This window comes from Copadichromis virginalis, linkage group LG14 (assembly GCF_057382275.1).
Source record: "Copadichromis virginalis isolate Kocher_CV1m ecotype Utaka linkage group LG14, C_Virginalis_male_GT1.1, whole genome shotgun sequence".
Classification (NCBI taxonomy): domain Eukaryota; kingdom Metazoa; phylum Chordata; class Actinopteri; order Cichliformes; family Cichlidae; genus Copadichromis; species Copadichromis virginalis.
The window spans coordinates 3521887-3543145 of NC_140631.1; the positions used below are offsets into that span (position 1 = coordinate 3521887).

General features: G+C 41.7%; 1 protein-coding gene across 1 annotated transcript; it reads left to right on the plus strand.

The window, feature by feature from the left end:
* Positions 1 to 714: 714 nt before the first annotated feature.
* On the plus strand, positions 715 to 3088 carry LOC146693232 (E3 SUMO-protein ligase ZBED1-like). Its single transcript, XM_085479047.1, has 3 exons — positions 715 to 2064; positions 2241 to 2493; positions 2672 to 3088. Exons 1-3 carry the CDS (start codon positions 947 to 949, stop codon positions 3086 to 3088), a joined length of 1788 nt encoding a protein of 595 aa, XP_085335173.1. The 5' UTR covers positions 715 to 946.
* The last annotated feature ends 18171 nt before the right edge of the window (positions 3089 to 21259 follow it).

Below are 21259 nucleotides of genomic sequence, written 5' to 3' on the forward strand. Positions count from 1 at the left end.
CCATCATTTTTATTCTTCAGCTCAGAAACACCACTCTCAGGCTTTTTTAAGTCAGTCTTTACATAAACTTCCCAGTCTTAATATCTATCTCCACTGACTTACAAGTAGAAGTCATAGTCTTTGAACTGGCTGATGCAGAAAAAGCAAACTGAGATGAGGCAGTGCTAGTCACAGGTGATGCAGACTCTGGAAATCCCACATTGGCAGGCTCAGGCAGCAGATGCCTCCAGAATGCCAGACGGCTGAGTGACTGGTGGGCCGGGCTATGTTGACAAGGGGGAATTATGGGGCATTGACCAGGTAGAGAGCTGCAATGATCACAACATGAAAAAGAAGAGAGGGAACTGAGGACTTAAATACACACATGACCTATTTAGGGAGATGGAACACAGTCAGGCAACCGGCAGGGGAAGCAAAACTAACACTGAGACTGAGAAATAAAGACTTGACAAAGACAAAGGGAGAATAAACAGAGACATGATTAGGGAACAGACAAGGAAGACACAGCAAACAAACAATTATAACTAACTAAGAATAAAAGATCGCAAATCAAAATGATGGGTCAAAGACCCATGACAATTACAGTATGATAAAAATATGTAAATGCTAAAGCAGTTATTTTACACCAAAAACTAAAATAGCACACATTATTACTTTACACACGTTCTTATTAGAATGTATTATTTCATGCTTGCTTGATAGTAATATTAGGGGTGTCAAATTATCGCGTTAATTGCGATTAATTAATTACAATGCTATTTAGCGCGTTATGTTTTTTAATCTCGTTAATCTAATTTTTAATCTCTTGACGTCATTGATTTTGTATGAGAGTTGCTATGTTATAAAATCCGTTTTTATGTGCTGGGCTCCTTGTGCTTGACTTGTTGGGGGTGGAGTCACGTCGTGAGGTCAAGGTGAGAAGTGGTGATTAGCTTACAGTGTGGATATGGAGGCGCATCTGAGAGTTGTTGGCCCAATGAACGGGAAATTTGTATTTCATAAACGCCCCGACGGCACCATTGACAAAGGTAAAGTGGTCTGCCTAGAGTGTAAGAAGGAGTTTGCTTACCACCGAAGCAGCTCAAGTTTGGCCTATCACCTCAACGCAAAGCACCCAGCCGCGAGTGCAGCAACAGCTAGCAGTGAAGACGTTAGCAATATAGCAAGCCAGAGCAAAGCTTTTCGCCAAACAAAACTAGAGAATACCCCTCGTATGAGCAAGTCTGCGACCGACAGGCTGACTAATGTTATTGCCAAGTGGATAGCGATGAACTGTAGGCCGATAAATATAGTAGAGGACGAAGGATTGACAGAGGTGTTGCAAATTGCGTCCAATCACCCGTCATACAAGCCGCCGTGCAGGACTACAGTAACGACCAAAATCAGCAAAATGTACGACGGCGAAAAGAAAAACAAACTTGAGATTTTGGCGGAGGATTCTCCCAACTGTGTTGCTATAACCGGAGATCACTGGACCTCAGCTGGCAACCACAGCTATTTTGGGGTGACTGGACACTTTATTGATAGTGAGTGGAACCTCAACTCATTTGCACTGACCGTCATGAGAACAGAAACCAGGCACTTTGCTGATAAATGCGCCGAACAGTTCCTCAAGGTAGCAAATGACTGGGGTATTGAAAACAAGATATCCACCATTGGCACAGACAGCGCAGCAAACATGCTGGCTGCTATGAGAGCACTTCCATATGAGCACATCGCCTGCAATGCTCACATTCTCCAGAGGACCATCACGGTATGTCTCGATAGCAGTGGTTTTGTCGGTGTACTGGCAAAGTGCCGCAAGATTGTTGGTCATTTTAAACAAAGCCCTGCGAGTACCACAGAACTTAACCAACAACAAGTAGCACTTGGAAAGAAGAGCGATCAACTTATACAGGATGTACCCACCAGGTGGAACTCGACTCTCGCAATGGTCTCACGCCTCCTATGTAACCGAGAGGCTGTCCAGGCTACGTTGGACCAACAGAACCACAGGTTGGTCTTGCCAACCGAAGCTGAGTGGGCGAAACTGCAGAGGCTGGAGCTCCTGCTTGAACCATGCAAGTAAGTTCAAATAAACACCTTCCCATTTTAATTATATAAACTACTGTTACATGTGTAAAATCAAAATTAATGAACATAACAAGGAACTTTTAAGGACAATTAAATTGGAAATCAGTTACACTTTGATTTAAATGAATCCAGCTAGGTTTATTTAGCAAACCTCTCCACCTCTGCAGGTATGTGACAGAGCTGCTGGGTGGTGAGGCCTACGTCTCTTGCTCTGTAGTGCTGCCTGCTTTTCGCCATCTGTACCGTGTCATGGACATTACTGATGATGATCCTGCCTACGTGGTGAAGTTCAAGAATGCCTTCCAGAAGGATCTGGCAGCACGACGAGCTAATGGCAACGAGATATGGTTCGAGGTGGCCACAGCATTGGATCCACGGTTTAAGGATTTGAAATGTCTTCCAAGAGAAAAGAGGGAACAGGTAGGACAATAAGGTTAAGCTGGACTAATGAGTCCAATTCATTATCAAATCAAACTTTTATTTATTATATGGAACACAAAGTTCTTTACAAGATTAAATAAAATAAAAAAAAAAGCACTTAGTTTTAATCACATTCATTCATTCATTCATTCATTCATTCATTCATTCATTCATTCAGGTGTGGACCATTCTGGAGAATATGCTCCAGGCAGCAGAGCCCAGAAGAGCAGATAGTCTCCAGCCCTCCACAGAGGATGATGGACCAGCTCAGAAGAAGAGGAGGAGCGAACTCCTTCTGGGGTCTGACTCTGACTCAGAAGATGGAATTGAGTCTGGAGAGCTGCAGCGCTACAGAGCAGAACCCAGCATCAGTATTGATGACTGTCCCCTGCAGTGGTGGTATGCTCACTCAGGAGTCTATGAAAAGCTGTCAGTCCTAGCACAAAAGTACCTGGCCTCCCCAGCTACCTCTGTACCCTGTGAGAGACTCTTTAGCCTTGCAGGCCACATAGTGCAAAAGAAAAGGGCAGCCTTGCTTCCAGAAAATGTTACCAGGCTGGTGTGTCTTAGCGACTGGCTGAGGAAGAACAAATGAGACACATGTGGTCAGCATAGCTGCTGTGTCATTTGTAGCCTACTAGAATAGATTGCTTGATGTTCAGCACTTTTTTTTGTGATGGAAGAATACTTTGATGTGCTAACTTGCAGCACTGCAATGTCAGTTTTATTTTTCATTATCTGAAGCAGAGGAATTTCAGTGCTGTATTGCTCAGAAAAGAGCAACTCTGATGTGCTAACTTGCAGCACTTAATTTATTTGATTTTATTTGTATTTATTTTTCCACTTATTTTACAAAAGAATACAACAGTATGTAAATGGTTGCATCTGTTTAACGTTTGTTAAACAATAAATGACTTTATAAAGTCACTTTCTTTGTTATATCAGTCTTTTGGTCTGCCACAATAAGTTGAGGGCTTTCCTCAGCTATTTTTAGGTGAGATTAAAAAAGAGATTAATTAGATCAATTAATTAAAAATCATAATTAATTAATCTCTATTTTTTTTTAATCTCTTGACAGCACTAAGTAATATCCCCCAAAATTGTATCTGTTTAATTAATTATGTTTATGATAAAGTGCTATGAGGTGATATAGGCATGTCAGGCACGGGAGTAGACAAAAGTGGTTGCTTTAGAAAAACAGAATGTTTATTTAAATGATAGCACCTGAAGCCCAGATGTTCTCAGTGTGGGAAAAGTTTACGCTATGACAGTTTTAGGTATAAATACTATTTCCTTTTTCAAAGTTTGGCGTTATCTGAACAGTTGGGATGCTATGTGAGATAATTGTCTGGATTGATATTTGGTCTCTCCATTAAAATGTAACTACCATGAAAAGTAGAGACTGCTGATTTCTTTGTAAGTGACTCAACTGACAAATTCAGCAGGAGATCAAATAATTATTTCCCCACTGTCGTTGACAGAGGATGGCTCTAAGTGTCATGGTGAGACATCAACTTAGTCTGCTTACCTCTATTTTCCCCTTTCAGCACAGTTTCTGCTCCCCTCCTTTGAGTCTTTAGAGAAACTATAGTTCAGCATTTTGATCAATGAACTAGAGAATATATACATGAGTACATTCATTGCATTAGTTTTATACTCTGAGGAATATCACTTGTCAGATTTTCAGTGACAAATTGCATCTATTGTTAAACATTGGTCGTTTAATTTCAGTCTAAGCCCTTCATTGTGATATGAGTTTAATATATTAGACATTAAAAGAGAAGCTTGTGTATTATTTGACTTTTTAAAATTTTTTATCCAAATCTTATAAACTAAAAAAATATATTTTGAAAGTTCTTTTTTTATGTGTGTTTACCACCAGAAGTGACTGTGATTCAATAGCAGGGCGTTGTGATGTGTCAGATACCCACAGCTACAAAGAGGGCTGGCTTGTGCTTTCCTGATAATAAACTTGTAGTTGTCTCTTGCTAGTATTAAACTCCAGAGCTGGGGATAATGCAGGGAGACAGAAACAAGGTAGAAAATCACAGAATACAGGAAAACGACAGGAATTAGGTGCAAGTGACAGAAAGCAGGAAAAAAGGGATAGGGGGTGTGGTAACTATGAGACTATTAGAGGGATACTAAAGATGGAAACAGCAGCTCTTCTTTCTCTCTGTTTCTCTTAGGAGATCTGTCACTGTGAGTAGTTTTAACTGATGGGATCCCGGATCTATGGCTCACCAATCATTACCCCCAGTCACAACTGGAAAGCAGTAACACAAACATAGAGGGGCAGAGATGGTGACAAAACACTGCTCTGATGTCAGTGTGATATAAAAAATTGAACAAGTACTGAAGGCTGTGTAATAGTCAGTAGAACGCTTGTGACCCTGCAGACACGTTAGTCCCATTTATCATCTTTTCATCTCGGATACTTCTTTATATTGTACATTCTCTAAAATTCCTTTGTTGTATAATTTGGTTGCATTATTTAAATTGAATGAGCATTCTTATATATTTACTTTTGCCAACCAAAATGGTATTGCTATGCTTTTCAATTGCTAAGCTTGATCCATAAAACCCTCCATGCATGGTAAAGAGCTTCCTTTATTTGATGTCATTGGCTCCTCTCTCCTATCTCCTCCTTTGGCTGTCTTATTATCCTCTTATGCCCGGTTGGTATCTTACAACCAGCAGGACATATATATACATACATATACATATATCTATATATATATGTGTATTTTTTTTTCACAGTTTCCTGGCTATAAAGCACAGTCTCCAATTTCTAAAACTAATAACACAAAAAGAAACTAACTTGTCACTAAAAGAAGCTTGTGGCTACTGTATAAATATGAAGAAGTGTTAATATGAATCATCTGGGGAAAGTGGTGGTGTTAGCTGCCAGACAGCGGCTAAGTGATAAGGGATGTGTGGTGTAACCCTGCACCATATTTAACCGCAGCAGGGGGCCGCATCCCCTGCATTCTCCCTGAGGCCCAGAGCCAGATGTCAAAAGCTGCTGGCAGAGCAGGTTGGCAGCAGGGTGGCACAGCAAGCCTTGCTACAGTGAGGACCACGACTCAACCCGCCCCACTGAAAACTGCCAATTGCTGTTCATTCACTCTTAGAATGAAATACAATCCACATTTTGGATGGATGCATTGATAGGGCTGTTATATTTAGTTACATATTGATATAGTTCACTTCTGATATGAGCTTCTCATAATAAGTTTGATTAATTGGTTGAAACAGTGGTCGTCCCTATGCTGTGAAGTTGTGAGAAACACATGTGCACTGGAGATGTGAAGCAAAGAAAACTCTGCATGAATCCCAGTTGTTTCAGTTTGAGCAAAAATGTTGCTCATTTTCGAACACTCGTTCTGTTACATCAATGTAGAGACTAGAGGGGAAAAAAGAACAATACTGTGACAAAAACCAGAAAGTAAGACATTCACAGGTTGTACACAAAGAGTCCAAACTGTTTCGAGTTAACTTCAACCAAGTTCAACTAGACCAATCTAGACTATAAATTAAATGAAGCCAAAATTAACTTCAACATATCTGCTGACACCCAGGTTTTCCTTCTGTTACTTCCCTAAGCTAGAGTTCTCATTTACTCTTGATATATACGTGATTTTTAAGATATATACAGGGTGGCAGTTTCTATAGTGGTAGAGCAGACCACACTCTGCTTTCCAGGAGGTTGGTTATTTGGACTTCCAGCAGCTGCAGCATTACTGCCATGTTGAAGTGTAGAAGATACTGAATCCCCCAAAATTCCCAGGAATGGAAATGAAACTTTTTTTTAAATGTTATCAACACTCTCCTTCAATTTCAAATGATGTGCAATACTTCAGACACTGTCTGGATTAGTCTTAACTTTGAATGTCAGATTTACACTCATGAAATTTCTTGACCACGTTCACTCAGCCCACTGGATTTATATGATCCTTTACCAATTCTCAACCACAAGTGTCATGAGACATTATGCTATTTGTAAACTTTTTCCACAAACCAAAATGTTAACAATATCATTATGAGATGTGTAAATCCTTTGTTTAATGCAGCAGTTGACAGTTCCGTGTTTTTATCACAGGTTTCATCACTAAATAAATTGGCATAAAGAGGTTTTACCAGGTATCATATCAGCAGACTTTATTAGAAAAATATCATCATCAGATTTCAAAAATTCCTATATTTGAACTGTAATAAACACATTTAGCCAGACATAGAGAAAAACGCGTGATATCTGCAGAGAGGCTGTGTGTCTATGTGTATGTGTCTGCATAAGCAGTGCCCCCCAATTAGTCATTCTCTCTCCTTCTGCCTGCTCCCCCTTTTTTGTTCTTTCTTTCTCTCTTTAGGACACTCTGCCGGAGGCTGACCAAGATAAAGTTTTGACTGGCAGGACCATTTGTTTTAATCAGGTGTTTGCAGACGCTTCCTTGACCTCCATTAGTTGAAGTTTTAATTGAAATTAACCCCCACTACTACCCCAATTAACCCATGTCCCCCCTGAATGGCGCCCGCCTTCGTCCTGAGCATCTGTTTTGGGATGGGGGGAATGGGAGCCATAGCAGCAAAGTGGAGGGGTGGGCGGGTTCACAGAGAATGTTGTGTTGTCACCCAAGGAGAGGCTGCATCCCGTCGAGTGCATGCCGACTGAGCCCGACTCACCATGAAAACCCCGGAGGGGTGGGGGGCTTCTTGCTCTCAGTCTATGACATAGCAGTACAGTTGTCTCCTTCCTGGCCAGCAAGAGGTGGGAGGAGATAGGTAGAGGGATGAACCCAAACATGGGAGAGGATGATAATATTCCATCGGGGGACAGTCACCAAAAGGAAAGATGGCAAAGTTTGGAAGCGGTAAGCAGGGGGTGGGGGTAGGTGGTAATTACTGTACAGCAAGCTTTCCATCTTAAGCCCTTCTGCAGGAGATAAGAGAGTGTGGCTAAAGTACTGTTTGTGTGTGTGTGTGTGTGTGTGTGTGTGTAGCCTCCAGCACCTGTTTTCTTGTCCGTGGAAGGTCTAGAGTGAGGCATCTGTCGAAGTGGCCCCTACAGCTCACTATTGTGTGTACACATGTTGGAGTAAATTTTCTTGGCCTTTCTCCCTGCCGAAGTGTATTTGCAGATGACAACAGGCAGAGTACAAATGCAAAAGTAGAATCGCAGCAAAACTAATATACTGTATTGAACAAGCATAACAAAATGCATACCGATCCCACTGATGTGTTAAGGGGTGGCTGTAGCTCAGGTCACCTACTGCGCTATAGAGCACTTTGAGTACTCTGGCAGAGCACCATTTACCATTTACCATAGTTTGTGATGTTACATGGGTTGCTGAGGGCTAGAGTGTTGGCAGTGCCCTGCTCTTCACCTAAGGTAGAAAGGATCAAGTGTATGGTGGGAGGAACTAAGGAAAGTAAAAGTAAAAGGGTCGGGTGGAGAGAGTGCGATGTGAAGGACAAAAAGGCAACAGATCTAACCCTTCTACCTACAAACTCCATCTAGGCCCATCCCTCATGTGGGACCTCCCCTAGTGTTGGCCTGTCTATCCTTCACAGACACACATAGAAAATTAGTCACTGTAGCCTTTTGGTCTCCAGCCAGATTATGTATGTGTGTGTTGAACTGGGGTGTGGAGTGCCAATCCCAGAATAAAATGTACCCTTGTCTGGTCTCGACATGCTATTTCTCAGTTTTGTTGTTAACATAATTATTGAGTTCCAAAATTTCAAAAGTGTCTTTTTTCATATAAAATATGAATTGGGTAAAAATTGAAAATAATAATTTGATCATCGTTTCACGTCTTTGAGAATTCCTTAAAAGTGTTGTTAAAAAAAACTGCCCAGATAAATCCAAACTTTAAAAAAGAAAATATTATTTATACCTAAAAATGCCAGAGGGTGAACTTTACCCACACTGAGAACACTGAGGTTTCATTTTAAATAAGCGTTCTATTTTCCTAAAGCAACCTCTTTTGTCTCCCATGCCTGACATACCTGTATCATCTCACAGGCTGGCCATCAGTATAAACAAAGCTGGATTTGCTTACTCCATCATTTGAAGAACACCTGGTAACACTTTATCCTAAACATAATTAAATAAATAACAAACAGATAGTTGATGATACTTAAATAAATAAATAAATATTTAAGGTTTTCCTAATTTGGACACTCGGGGAAGCCATGGTTTGAGGTGGCCATGTAAAGAGGATAGCAACATCACTTAGAAGCCTAATCCCATGCTAAGTCTTCCTGAAGAGTGAGAGTGACATCAACAGGCTGAATAAACTGATTAGGAAGACAGTTCCAGCAAACTAGACACTACTGAAGCTGCATTAAAGAGAAAGCCACTAAACAAACCATTACCCATCATGGATAATCCTAACCATCCTCTGCACATTTCACTGGACAGGCAGTGGAGGACCTTCTCTGACAACTGATTCACCTCTGCTGCCACAAGGACAAACACAGGAAATGTTTCATACTGCATGACATCACCCTCTCTAATGCAGAGAGAAAGATAACCATTCACACGGAGGTTCACACCTATGGCCAGTTTAGAAACATCAGTTAACCTAATGCCCGGCATGTCTTTTGGTTGTGTGAGGAAGACGCACTACCTGGAGGGAACCAGTGGGAAAAACATGCAAACTTAACACTTGGTGGTCAAGTATAGTAATGATACGGAAAGCTACAGGATGAAATGTATCTTTTTTCCATCGTTATTGCTATGAAACATTAGGAGTTATATACTTACTTACATTTTCATTAAATAATTATGGAGTTTTCAAATATCAGTTAGTATAATGAGTGATATTTGCTCAGTGTTGGGAAGGTTACTTTTAAAATGTATTCCATTACAGAATACAGAATACATGCCCCAAAATGTATTCTGTAACGTATTCAGTTATGTTACTCAATGACAGTAACGTATTCTGAATACTTTGGATTACTTAATATATTATAATGCTTTTTACAACAACGTGAATGTACTATTGCTGTGATTAATTACTATTACTGAAGGTCCGCGACTCCGAACTGTAGTAAAGGGACCTCTGACTAATACGGCGGGGTCCGTGTCGGCTCGTAGCCGAAAAATAGCTTTACTTTGTTGTCTGGGTCAACTTTTATTGCGAGACACAGAGAGAGGCGTTGAAATACTGCTCCAACTGAACTTATTGTTTTCGGAGGAAAACACGAACACGGTGTACAGTCGAGTCTTAATAGCTTACTTACAACTGGGCTCGTCAGGCACTCTTCTTGGCTGCAGTGGTTATTATTATATTTACATGCTTCCAGCTCCCGTTTTTGCTCGATGACAACTCGTAGTTTTCCACTCCCCTATTCTCCCTCCTCGTGCTCACAGACACATAACGTGTATGGCAGTCCATTCTCCCTGCAGCACGGACTACACTGCCCATGATGCTACATTCTTTAGAGCTATGCTTGTAGCATTCTGCCTGTTAGCTTAGCACAACAACAACAACAACGAAAAGGCGCTCTCTCACCCAGGAAACACACAGTCGCAGAGAGAGAGAGAGAGAGAGAGAGAGAGAGAGCGTCGTCCTGTAACCATGGCAACCGTAACGCTGCCGCCTGGAACAAAAGAACGTAGCTGTCAAACAAAACCCAAACAGTCCTGACCCGCGACAATATGAAACAGGAAAGTACCGCCGTGTAATCCATTTATTTCAACAAAGTAACTGTATTCTAAATACCACCTTTTTAAACGGTAACTGTAACGGAATACAGTTACTCATATTTTGTATTTTAAATACGTAACGGCGGTACATGTATTCCATTACTCCCCAACACTGTATTTGCTAAGCATTCAATTAAACTGAACTGCCTGTTTTATTATTGAACCTGAAGCAAAGTGCCTCCATCAGCTTTGTAACAGTAATCAGGTAACCTTGGACCTACAGGTCACATGGAAATTTGAACTTTGATTTCTTTTGACCATGACCTGTGCTTTCTTCCTAATCTTTGTTCTTTGGAAAATTATGAAATTCACTTTGGCATCCAGGCATGTCCCCACCTCATCCATGTCATTAAGCCAGTAGGGTCCCCAGATCCAAAATCCCACCCAAATCAACCTGTCAGAGATATTTAAAACAGCAAAAGGCAAGCAGAGGATTGAATATTGTTTAAAGTTGGCTGATAAAGCCAGATCTGTACTCATGCATGTGAACCTCCTGTGCACTCAGATGTTCCTTCACTGTTTAATAGATGAACTTACCTGTAGATGCTTTCCCTGTTCTTGGAATGAATTCCAATCAGGTGTTGCCATCGCTGCAGCTACAGCCACTGAGGAACAAATTACAGTTGGGGATTAGGATTGGGGAAGGGGGTGGGGGGGAGACCCAGTGTTTTATCAGTGGGGCCGTGTTCTGTCTGCCGAGCCGCTTATATTTCAGGTAAACATAATCCAGATTCGGCTCTGGCGGGGGTAGATTCAATTAAGATACAGAGACAACTTTGTTAATGCAGCCGTATCTTAATACCCTGGCCACAGCTTGTAATGAATCTGGGCTCGGGGGTGGGAGCTGGAAGTCAGGGACAAGAGAAGAGGAGTGAGTGTGACAGTGTCCTATAGCGGTAGTTGCTGGAGCTAAAGTCATTAAGCCAAGTCTTGCACTATATTGGTGTGGAAACTTATAAATGTTGAGGGTTTTCACACCATGTTTTGCACATCAGAAATTGTTTTCATTAAAAAAGGGCAAATTTAACAGTTCCTTGATATTCCATAGATATTCTCAATATTCTTAATCAGGAAATCAAGCCGAACTGACTCTATTTTTTAAAGGTATATAAATTGACGATAAATTATAAATTGTTTTTGACCAAGTAATAACAGATTATGAATTTCAAGTAAAAAAGCTAATTCAGTTAAAATTCACCATGACATTTGTAAAATGAAATTAGGAATTATGGAACAGGAATCAGAGATGATGACAATTGCTGAGGCAAAAGAGAAAGAAATAGCTAGCCTTGGTCCCTCCATAGTGAAGTGACAGTTACTTGCTAAAGTTAATTTTTCAGAATTACTTTGATGAAACTACCATATTGTCAATAGCTAAATAGTAGAGATTTTAGTTTTCTTTCTCTTTACAGGGCTGCTGGCATCAAATAAGGCATCACAGTAATAGCTAAACCTCATTAAAACAGATTGTAGCTGCAGCAACTACAAGTTCTTCCACTAAGGATGAGTGTCAGCCTGTGGTTTGTACACAGTTCTTTGTTTGACACACTTTCTGTATATATACACATGCTTAATCATGCTCAACATAATGTGCCCAGCAGTGGAGCTCTAGAAACTTGCCCATTGGATCGCTAAGCATTGTTTCTCTACAGGGCTAGGACAAACAGGAGAGAAAAGTTAGGAGTGCGGAGGAGCACAGAGGGCCTGTTTCCCCCATTTAACACACCACCTGGAACTACTTCAATTCTCGCGTGTGAAATTTATGCTTTTCAGGGTTTTTATCGTTAACTCTGTTTCCCTGGGTCTTTTCCCGTGGTGTAGTTGTGTGTCTTATTTTGAAATAAATATTTTACGCGTTACCATAGCGACTAGAGAGCATTAAGGGGCAGAGAGGAGGATGTTACTCTCAATGTTGTTGGCGCATTTCAGGAGGACGCTGCTAATAAAGTTACACAATTACACAGTGGATGCGCTTTTATTATTGTATTTACAAAATACCACAATTTTTGTCATTTTATTTTGTTGTATTTATCTGGGACACCTTCAAGGCCGGTGTGTGAAAATATTTTCTGATATTAAACCGGTCTGTGGCGCAAAAAAGGTTGGGGACCACCGCCCTAGATGGTATACCTCCCTCAAACGTCACACTTCTTTGTGTTCTCATAGACTCCAGTATGACAGCCACCCACTGCATATACTCCAGGCAGGTGTTACTATAGATAATAACATCATCCAGGCAGGCAGCAGGATATGCAGCATGGGGGCACAACACCCTGTCCATGAGGCACTGGAAGGTAGCTGGAGGACCAAACAATCTGAAAGGAAGCCTGAGATATTGTTACAAGCAAAAGCCAAGGTAATGTCATCCAGAGTAAGAATCTGGTTAGATACCATATTTCTACGATTTTCAGGGCCGAGTACAATAACCTCAGTTTGATCTGAATTAAGAAGCAGAAAGTTAGCGGCCATCCAGGTCTTTATGTCTTTAAGACATTCCTGCAGTTTAACTCATTGGTGTGTGTTACCTGGCTTCATGGACAGATAGAGCTGGGTGTCATCTGCATAGCAGTGTAAATGTATGCTGTGTCTTCTAATGATGCTGCCTAAGGGAAGCATGTATAATGTAAACAGAATTGGTCCTAGCACTGAACCCTGTGGAACTCCATAATTAACCTCAGTGTGTGAAGATGACTCCCCATTTACATGCACAAATTGGAGTCTATTAGATAGATATGATACAAACCACTGCAGTGCAGTACCTGTAATACCTACAGCATGTTCTAATCGCTCTAATAGGATATTATGGTCGACAGTATCGAACGCAGCACTGAGGTCTAGCAGGACAAGCACAGAGATGAGTCCACTGTCAGAGGCCATAAGAAGATCATTTGTAACCTTCACTAAAGCTGTTTCTGTGCTGTGATGAGCTCTGAAACCTGACTGAAACTCTTCAAATAAGCCATTCCTCTGCAGATGATCTGTTAGCTGTTTGACAACTACTCTTTCAAGGATTTTTGATATGAAAGGAAGGTTGGAGATTGGCCTATAATTAGCTAAGACAGCTGGGTCTAGAGATGGCTTTTTAAGTAAAGGTTTAACTACAGCCAGCTTGAAGGCCTGTGGTACATAGCTGATTATTAGAGATAGGTTAATCATGTTTAAGATCGAAGAATTAATTAATGGCAGGACTTCTTTGAGCAGTTTTGTAGGAATGGGGTCTCAGTTAACTCAGAAAGATCAGTTGAAAAAAAACCTCTAAATAAATATCAATGGTACTGAAAGTAGTTGTAGATAATGCTATATCTGTGAGATGATTATGAATAATTTTTACAATTTTATTTTGAAGAAAATGGTCTATTTCTGGTTCCTCTGCTGAACAAATGTTGTTGCAATTATTGGGCCTAAAGAAAAGTTTCATGTGATAATCTACTACGTGTGTATAGTTTGGCTTTCAGGTCCGTAATCAGCTGAATTTCATTTTTACTGAATTCTAATGATTTTCATTTTTACTGGGCCTTCCAGTTTTCTCTAAGAACCACACGTGGTTTCCTACTAAACAGCAGTTCAAAGGGAGAAAATTGCTTGGAGGCCTGGGGAACCACCTGCACTGCAAACAACAGAGGATCCAATCACTGGTCCTAATTGTGTTCATCATCACTAATGAACTTATGACCCTAGATTTTTATAGTCTTATTCAGGGGCTCCACCAGACCATCAGTCTAGGGGTGATAGACTTAGTATGTAGTAATTTATACAGTTCTCTTATGGATGACATCAATGACATGTCCTATTCTGTCAAAATCTCTTACAGTATTCTCATGTGGGAAATACCTAAAACAGTCACACCTTTTGCACTTTTGCAGAGATGTTGCAAAAGCATACTGTTTCTGTATATCATGTTGTGTAGCCCACCAGCCCTACGTTCCCAGCCCTCATCTTCTGTTCCGCTGAGACTCCCACTCCAGCAAACTGCTTCTTCACCAGTAGTTCCAGCAGATGTTGTTACCCTTCTGATTCTCTGGCGCCAGCTATCTTGTGGCACTGTCTTTCAACTACTGGGAATAGGAAAATAAGTGGTCGGCCAGCTCCAGCTTGGTGTTCCAGAACCAGCTGTGATAGTTCTCAGGGGAATAACCCAACATCTCACTTCCACACAGATCTTTTACATTGCTCTTTGGGCACAGATAAAAAAAAATGTGAGAAATAGAAATACAGTGGGGCAAAAAAGTATTTAGTCAGCCACCGATTGTGCAAGTTCCCCCACCTAAAATGATGACAGAGGTCAGTAATTTGCACCAGAGGTACACTTCAACTGTGAGAGACAGAATGTGGAAAAAAAATCCATGAATCCACATGGTAGGATTTGTAAAGAATTTATTCGTAAATCAGGGTGGAAAATAAGTATTTGGTCAATAACAAAAATACAACTCAATACTTTGTAACATAACCTTTGTTGGCAATAACAGAGGTCAAACGTTTACTATAGGTCTTTACCAGGTTTGCACACACAGTAGCTGGTATTTTGGCCCATTCCTCCATGCAGATCTTCTCGAGAGCAGTGATGTTTTGGGGCTGTCGCCGAGCAACACGGACTTTCAACTCCCGCCACAGATTTTCTATGGGGTTGAGGTCTGGAGACTGGCTAGGCCACTCCAGGACTTTCAAATGCTTCTTACGGAGCCACTCCTTTGTTGCCCGGGCGGTGTGTTTTGGATCATTGTCATGTTGGAAGACCCAGCCTAGTTTCATCTTCAAAGTTCTCACTGATGGAAGGAGGCTTTGGCTCAAAATCTCACGATACATGGCCCCATTCATTCTGTCCTTAACACGGATCAGTCGTCCTGTCCCCTTGGCAGAAAAACAGCCCCATAGCATGATGTTTCCACCCCCATGCTTCACAGTAGGTATGGTGTTCTTGGGATGCAACTCAGTATTCTTCTTCCTCCAAACACGACGAGTTGAGTTTATACCAAAAAGTTCTACTTTGGTTTCATCTGACCACATGACATTCTCCCAATCCTCTGCTGTATCATCCATGTGCTCTCTGGCAAACTTCAGACGGGCCTGGACATGCACTGGCTTCAGCAGCGGAACACGTCTGGCACTGCGGGATTTGATTCCCTGCCGTTGTAGTGTGTTACTGATGGTGACCTTTGTTACTTTGGTCCCACCTCTCTGCAGGTCATTCACCAGGTCCCCCCGTGTGGTTCTGGGATCTTTGCTCACCGTTCTCATGATCATTTTGACCCCACGGGATGAGATCTTGCGTGGAGCCCCAGATCGAGGGAGATTATCAGTGGTCTTGTATGTCTTCCATTTTCTGATGATTGCTCCCACAGTTGATTTTTTCACACCAAGCTGCTTGCCTATTGTAGATTCACTCTTCCCAGTCTGGTGCAGGTCTACAATACTTTTCCTGGTGTCCTTCGAAAGCTCTTTGGTCTTGGCCATGGCGGCGTTTGGAGTCTGACTGTTTGAGGCTGTGGACAGGTGTCTTTTGTACAGATGATGAGTTCAAACAGGTGCCATTCATACAGGTAACGAGTGGGGGACAGAAAAGCTTCTTACAGAAGACGTTACAGGTCTGTGAGAGCCAGAGATTTTCCTGGAGATTTTAGCCAGAGAGAGGCTCGGGTGTGAAATTTATGTTTTTCAGGGTTTTTTATCGATTTTTATCGTTATTTTTTTGACTCGGTTTCCCTTGGTCTTTTCCCGTGTGTTATGAATAAATCTTCTTTTTTTGGTACCGGTACTGTTTTTATTTTGTTGTATTAATCCGTGACACCTTAAAGGCCAGTCCATGAAAATATTGTCAGACATAAACTGGTCCGTGGCGCAAAAAAGGTTGGGGACTGCTGCACTAGAGGACCAAGGAGAGTTGAAGCTCACTAAGGGAGCTACATCTACGTAGGTATCTTTACCTTTGATGTATAAAAGAGGCGGGATACGCAGCTGGACAGCTGGTATATTGTCATTGTTGCACCTGAGGTCAGAAATTACAGCTGTAATTGGGTGACAAGAAAACTATTTATAATGCAGTTGCATCAAACATCATATCTGATATCGCTTTAAAATGGTGGTGGGAAACAAGGGCTGGGGAATAAAATGAGGAGAGGAATTGAGGATGTGAAACTTGGGGATTTAGAATCAGGGTATATGTACACATTGTGACAACTTCGCTGTAGTAAAACCAAAATATTAAAGAAATTGGCTTTGCTGTCTCCCATCATAGACCTCACTGTCCCTATCAATGCCAGACTAAGAGCATAACCATTTAAAAGGAAGAATATCTATCTAGCTAGATATCTGGGAGCAAATTAATATTTTTGTTAAAATAAAAAATAAAGACAGCAACATTTCACATCAGTTCAAGACTTTTGATTTAAGTCTACTATAACTGTGAATAACACTGTGCAAAGCTAATCACATGGATGTCAGATATGAGGACCAAAGAATGTCTTTGTCTTGGAAGACCTATTAAAAATGAAAAATCCCCCACCCTGCTTTGGTGAAACAACAGTTTTGACAGATGATTTAATGGCATGATTGGTTGAGACATTTCCTGAATAGCAGCTACAAGAGCTGCACAGTCCCAGTGCTTTTTCTTTTTTTTTTGTCTGGGTCACTGGCTCAACAATTCTTCCTCAGTATCAGCTGAGAGACAGGCACCCTGAGACCCATGCAGTGAACAGACGGCCTAACCGCAGCATATCTCATCCCTCTGGATGTTAATATTTATTGATGGCACTAGGCTGGTGTTAGAACATTAAAAAGGGGATCGGGAAGAAGGGCTCTGCGGACTTAAGCCCTGGGAGGGCACGGCGACTCAAAGTCTTATTCAGATGATGTGCCGTGAGATGCTTGCCCTTGAAGAAAGGGAATTAGTGTCTGTGGAAGTCAAAGAAAAAATGGAGAGAGAGAAAAAAGAGTAAGGGTGAGAGAAAGACAGGAATAGAATATGTTTGACAGAAAATGTGCCTGTGGATTTGTGGATGTGTGTTTGCATGCATTTGTGTGCAGTTGTCTGCATGAGACAGAGAAAGGGGGGAGAGAAAGGCAAAGTATGACTTCTTCACACAGGATGAGATGATGCAAAAAGCAGTGGTGGTACAAAAGTGTTACCACAAGACCAAGCAGGCAATCCCCTCTCCAGGAAACTCAGATCAAAGCGGATTTAAGTAGTCAAGACTTCTTCCGTGCAATTCCAACCAGCAGTTTCGACCCCGTAGCTATACTTTCCTCTCTGTGTTAAGATCAGTTTGGAGGTGTGACGAAGCTCTGGAATTGAGTCACGGGAGAATTTGACAGAAACCCCGGTGTTCCTAAGGAGCAGCAATGCTCTCCAACACTGGGAATTTTGTGGAGGTTGCTTGTCACAGTGTGGGGAAATACATTTAAATGGGTTTGTTTGTGTGTACAACTGAAAGGATTAGTTGATGAATAGTGGTCTGCGTTTTAAGATTGTTTCGTTTTTACCAGATATGTTTTTATAGGAACTATACACTCATTTCCCTTCTAAGATTTGTTCTTTTTTACGTTTTGTTTCATAAGACATGCAACTTCAACACTGCTTCTCCCAAGGTATTATACTGTGGCAATTCATTTGTAATAGTTGGGCAGCAATGAGGGAAATCAAGGTCACAAGATAGTAATGCACCCTAAATTGTGGCCACATCTTAATCATGGCTTGTCTTAAGGCACTAAATCTGTTACTTGCTGACCACACAGACTAAGCTAACCTGTTATCACACATGAAGCATGGATAATTTGGAAAAAAAAAAAGGTTGTTGAATGGAAGCTTTTAAACATACTCAAAAGTTTCTTCACTTTTAGTTATGCTCAATAAATACAAAGAACTGTCTTATGTGCAAAACCTCATCTACTGAAATTTCAATATCCTTGAATATTTGTTTCTAAAGAGTTCACTCCAATATCACTGCAGTAAAGCACGTCACTCCCAGACTGCTGGCTTACTTGCTGTTCCTAAAGTATTTAAAAGTACAGGGTGGGCCATTTATATGGATACACCGTGATGAAATGGGAATGGTTGGTGATATTAAAGTCCTGTTTGTGGCACATTAGTATATGTGAGGGGGCAAACTCCTCAAGATGGGTGGTGAATGACCATGGTGGCCATTTAGAAGTCGGCCATCTTGGATACAACTTTTGTTTTTTCAATAGGAAGAGGGCCATGTGACACATCAAACTTATTGGTAATGTCACAAGAACAACAATGGTGTGCTTGGTTTCAACGTAACTTTATTCTTTCATGAGTTATTTACAAGTTTCTGACCACTTATAAAATGTGTTCAATGTGCTGCCCATTGTGTTGGATTGTCAATGCAACCCTCTTCTCCCACTCTTCACACACCGATAGCAACACCGCAGGAGAAATGCCAGCACAGGCATCCAGTATCTGTAGTTTCAGGTGCTGCACATCTCGTATCTTCACACAATAGACAATTGCCTTCAGATGACCCCAAAGATAAAAGTCTAAGGGGGTCAGATCGGGAGACCTTGGGGGCCATTCAACTGGCCCACGACGACCAATCCACTTTCCAGGAAACTGTTCATCTAGGAATGCTCGGACCTGGCACCCATAATGTGGTGGTGCACCATCTTGCTGGAAAAACTCAGGGAACGTGCCAGCTTCAGTGCATAAAGAGGGAAACACATCATCATGTAGCAATTTCAAATATCCAGTGGCCTTGAGGTTTCCATTGATGAAGAATGGACCCACTATCATTGTGCCCCATATACCACACCAAACCATCACTTTTGTTGGTCCAACAGTCTTGGAGGGATCCATCCAGTGTGGGTTAGTGTCAGACCAATAGAGGTGGTTTTGTTCGTTAACTTCACCATTCACATAAAAGTTTGCCTCATCACTGAACAAAATATTCTGCGTGAGCTGAGGGTCCTGTTCCAATTTTTGTTTTGCCCATTCTGCAAATTCTGTGCGCCGATCTGGGTCATCCTCGTTGAGATGCTGCAGTAGCTGGAGTTTGCAAGGGTGCCATTTGTGAGTAGCTAATATCCGCCGAAGGGATGTTCGACTAATGCCACTCTCCAGTGACATGCGGCGAGTGCTACGCTGTGGGCTCTTGCTGAATGAAGCTAGGACAGCCACTGATGTTTCTTCATTAGTGACAGTTTTCTTGCGTCCACATTTTGGCAAATCCAACACTGAACCAGTTTCATGAAACTTAGCAAGCAGTTTGCTAACTGTAGCATGGGAGATGGGTGGTCTCGTAGGGTGTCTTGCATTGAAATCTGCTGCAATGACCCGGTTACTGTGTTCACCAGATATCAACACAATTTCAATCCGCTCCTCACGTGTTAACCTCTTCGACATGTCAATGGCTGTGAACAAAGAGAAACTTGTAAATAACTCATGAAAGAATAAAGTTACATTGAAACCAAGCACACCATTGTTGTTCTTGTGACATTACCAATAAGTTTGATGTGTCACATGACCCTCTTCCTATTGAAAAAACAAAAGTTGTATCCAAGATGGCCGACTTCTAAATGGCCACCATGGTCATTCATGGCCACCCATCTTGAGGAGTTTGCCCCCTCACATATACTAGTGTGCCACAAACAGGACTTTAATATCCCAACCATTCCCATTTTATTACGGTGTATCCATATAAATGGCCCACCCTGTAGAATGGGATGCAACGTTTTTGGCTTTCAAACCCACAGAGGAGAGGAATGGAACAAGCTTCCAGTTTGGATTTGAGAGACAGACACTCTCTCTGCTTTAAAGATTAGTCATAAAACTTTACTTTTTGATAAAGCTTATAGTCAGGGCTGGATCAGGGCACCCTGAATTGTCCCTTTTTGATACTACAATAGGCCTAGATTGCTAGGCGTCCTATGATCCACTGAATTTTTCTTCTTCACTCACCTTGTTTGTCTCGATATTTATACATATACAGCTGCTCCTCCCTGAGCCTGGTTCTGCCAGGAGTTTTCTCCTGTTAAAAGGGAGTTTTTCCTTCCCACTGTTGTGAAGATCTTACCTATAATATTGTAGAATCTTTACCTTGCAATATAAAGCACCTTGAGGTGACTGTTGCTGAGATTTGGCACCATTTCTGTCAAATGTGTCTAACTAGCCACTATAAACTGTGTTGAAGGCTTTAACCATTATTTCCTATGTTTTTATTGTCATGGGGTCACCAGCTGGAGATAACCTCTGAGGAGCTGTAATCTGCCCCTTTGGACTGGGCTCTGGGGCTCACAGGCACTGCTGCTCAGCCTGCCACCCTCGACATGGCCACCACCAAGCACTCTAGCCTTGATGCAACCACAGTCCTGCCCACTGGAGGTAATGCTGCCAGGGGAATTAACTAGCCCCACTTTGGATGCAGTCTCTTCCTTGGCTGATATACTGGAAGCCAATAGCTCTGAAATCTCCCCCTCAAGAAGAAAGCTGGGCTCCTGCCATTGTTGCTCCACACCTCAGCTGGACGCTGTTGTCCACTATGCGTCTGCCAAGGGTGGGCTTCATGGGCCAGCTTCTATCATGAGTCACATTGACCTACTCTCCTGTTCTTTTTCTTTGAGCCAGCAAATTTTAACCTTAAGACCTCTGTTTTTAAAAGGACTGAGTTTTACATTCCTAAGCCTGACAATATTGAGCATGTGTTTTCTGTTGCTGAGCCTGTAATTACGAAGGAAATTCATGTCTCTTATTCTTTAGACTGAGCTGGCAAATATAGAGACTGTGTGATTGCCAAAATTTCTGTTTCTGAGTCTAACAATGTCTCTACCAAGTTAAATGTCTCACTCTCTCACTCTCTCCCACTCACCCTGCTGTCTTTATCCTACAAGCTCAGCTCCTCTATGGGAGCTCAAAGATTCTGTACAGTATCTTCATTGTTTCTTGGACTCCACTCTTCTAGACAGAGGATGTCATTCTGTGAATCGCCCAGTTTGTGGGTCACTGCAGCAAGTGCTCTGATTACCACGGAGGACCACTGTTGCCTTCACTCTCCACATTTTCTCTAGCTCCTCTCTAAGCCTTTGGTATTTCATGAGCTTCAC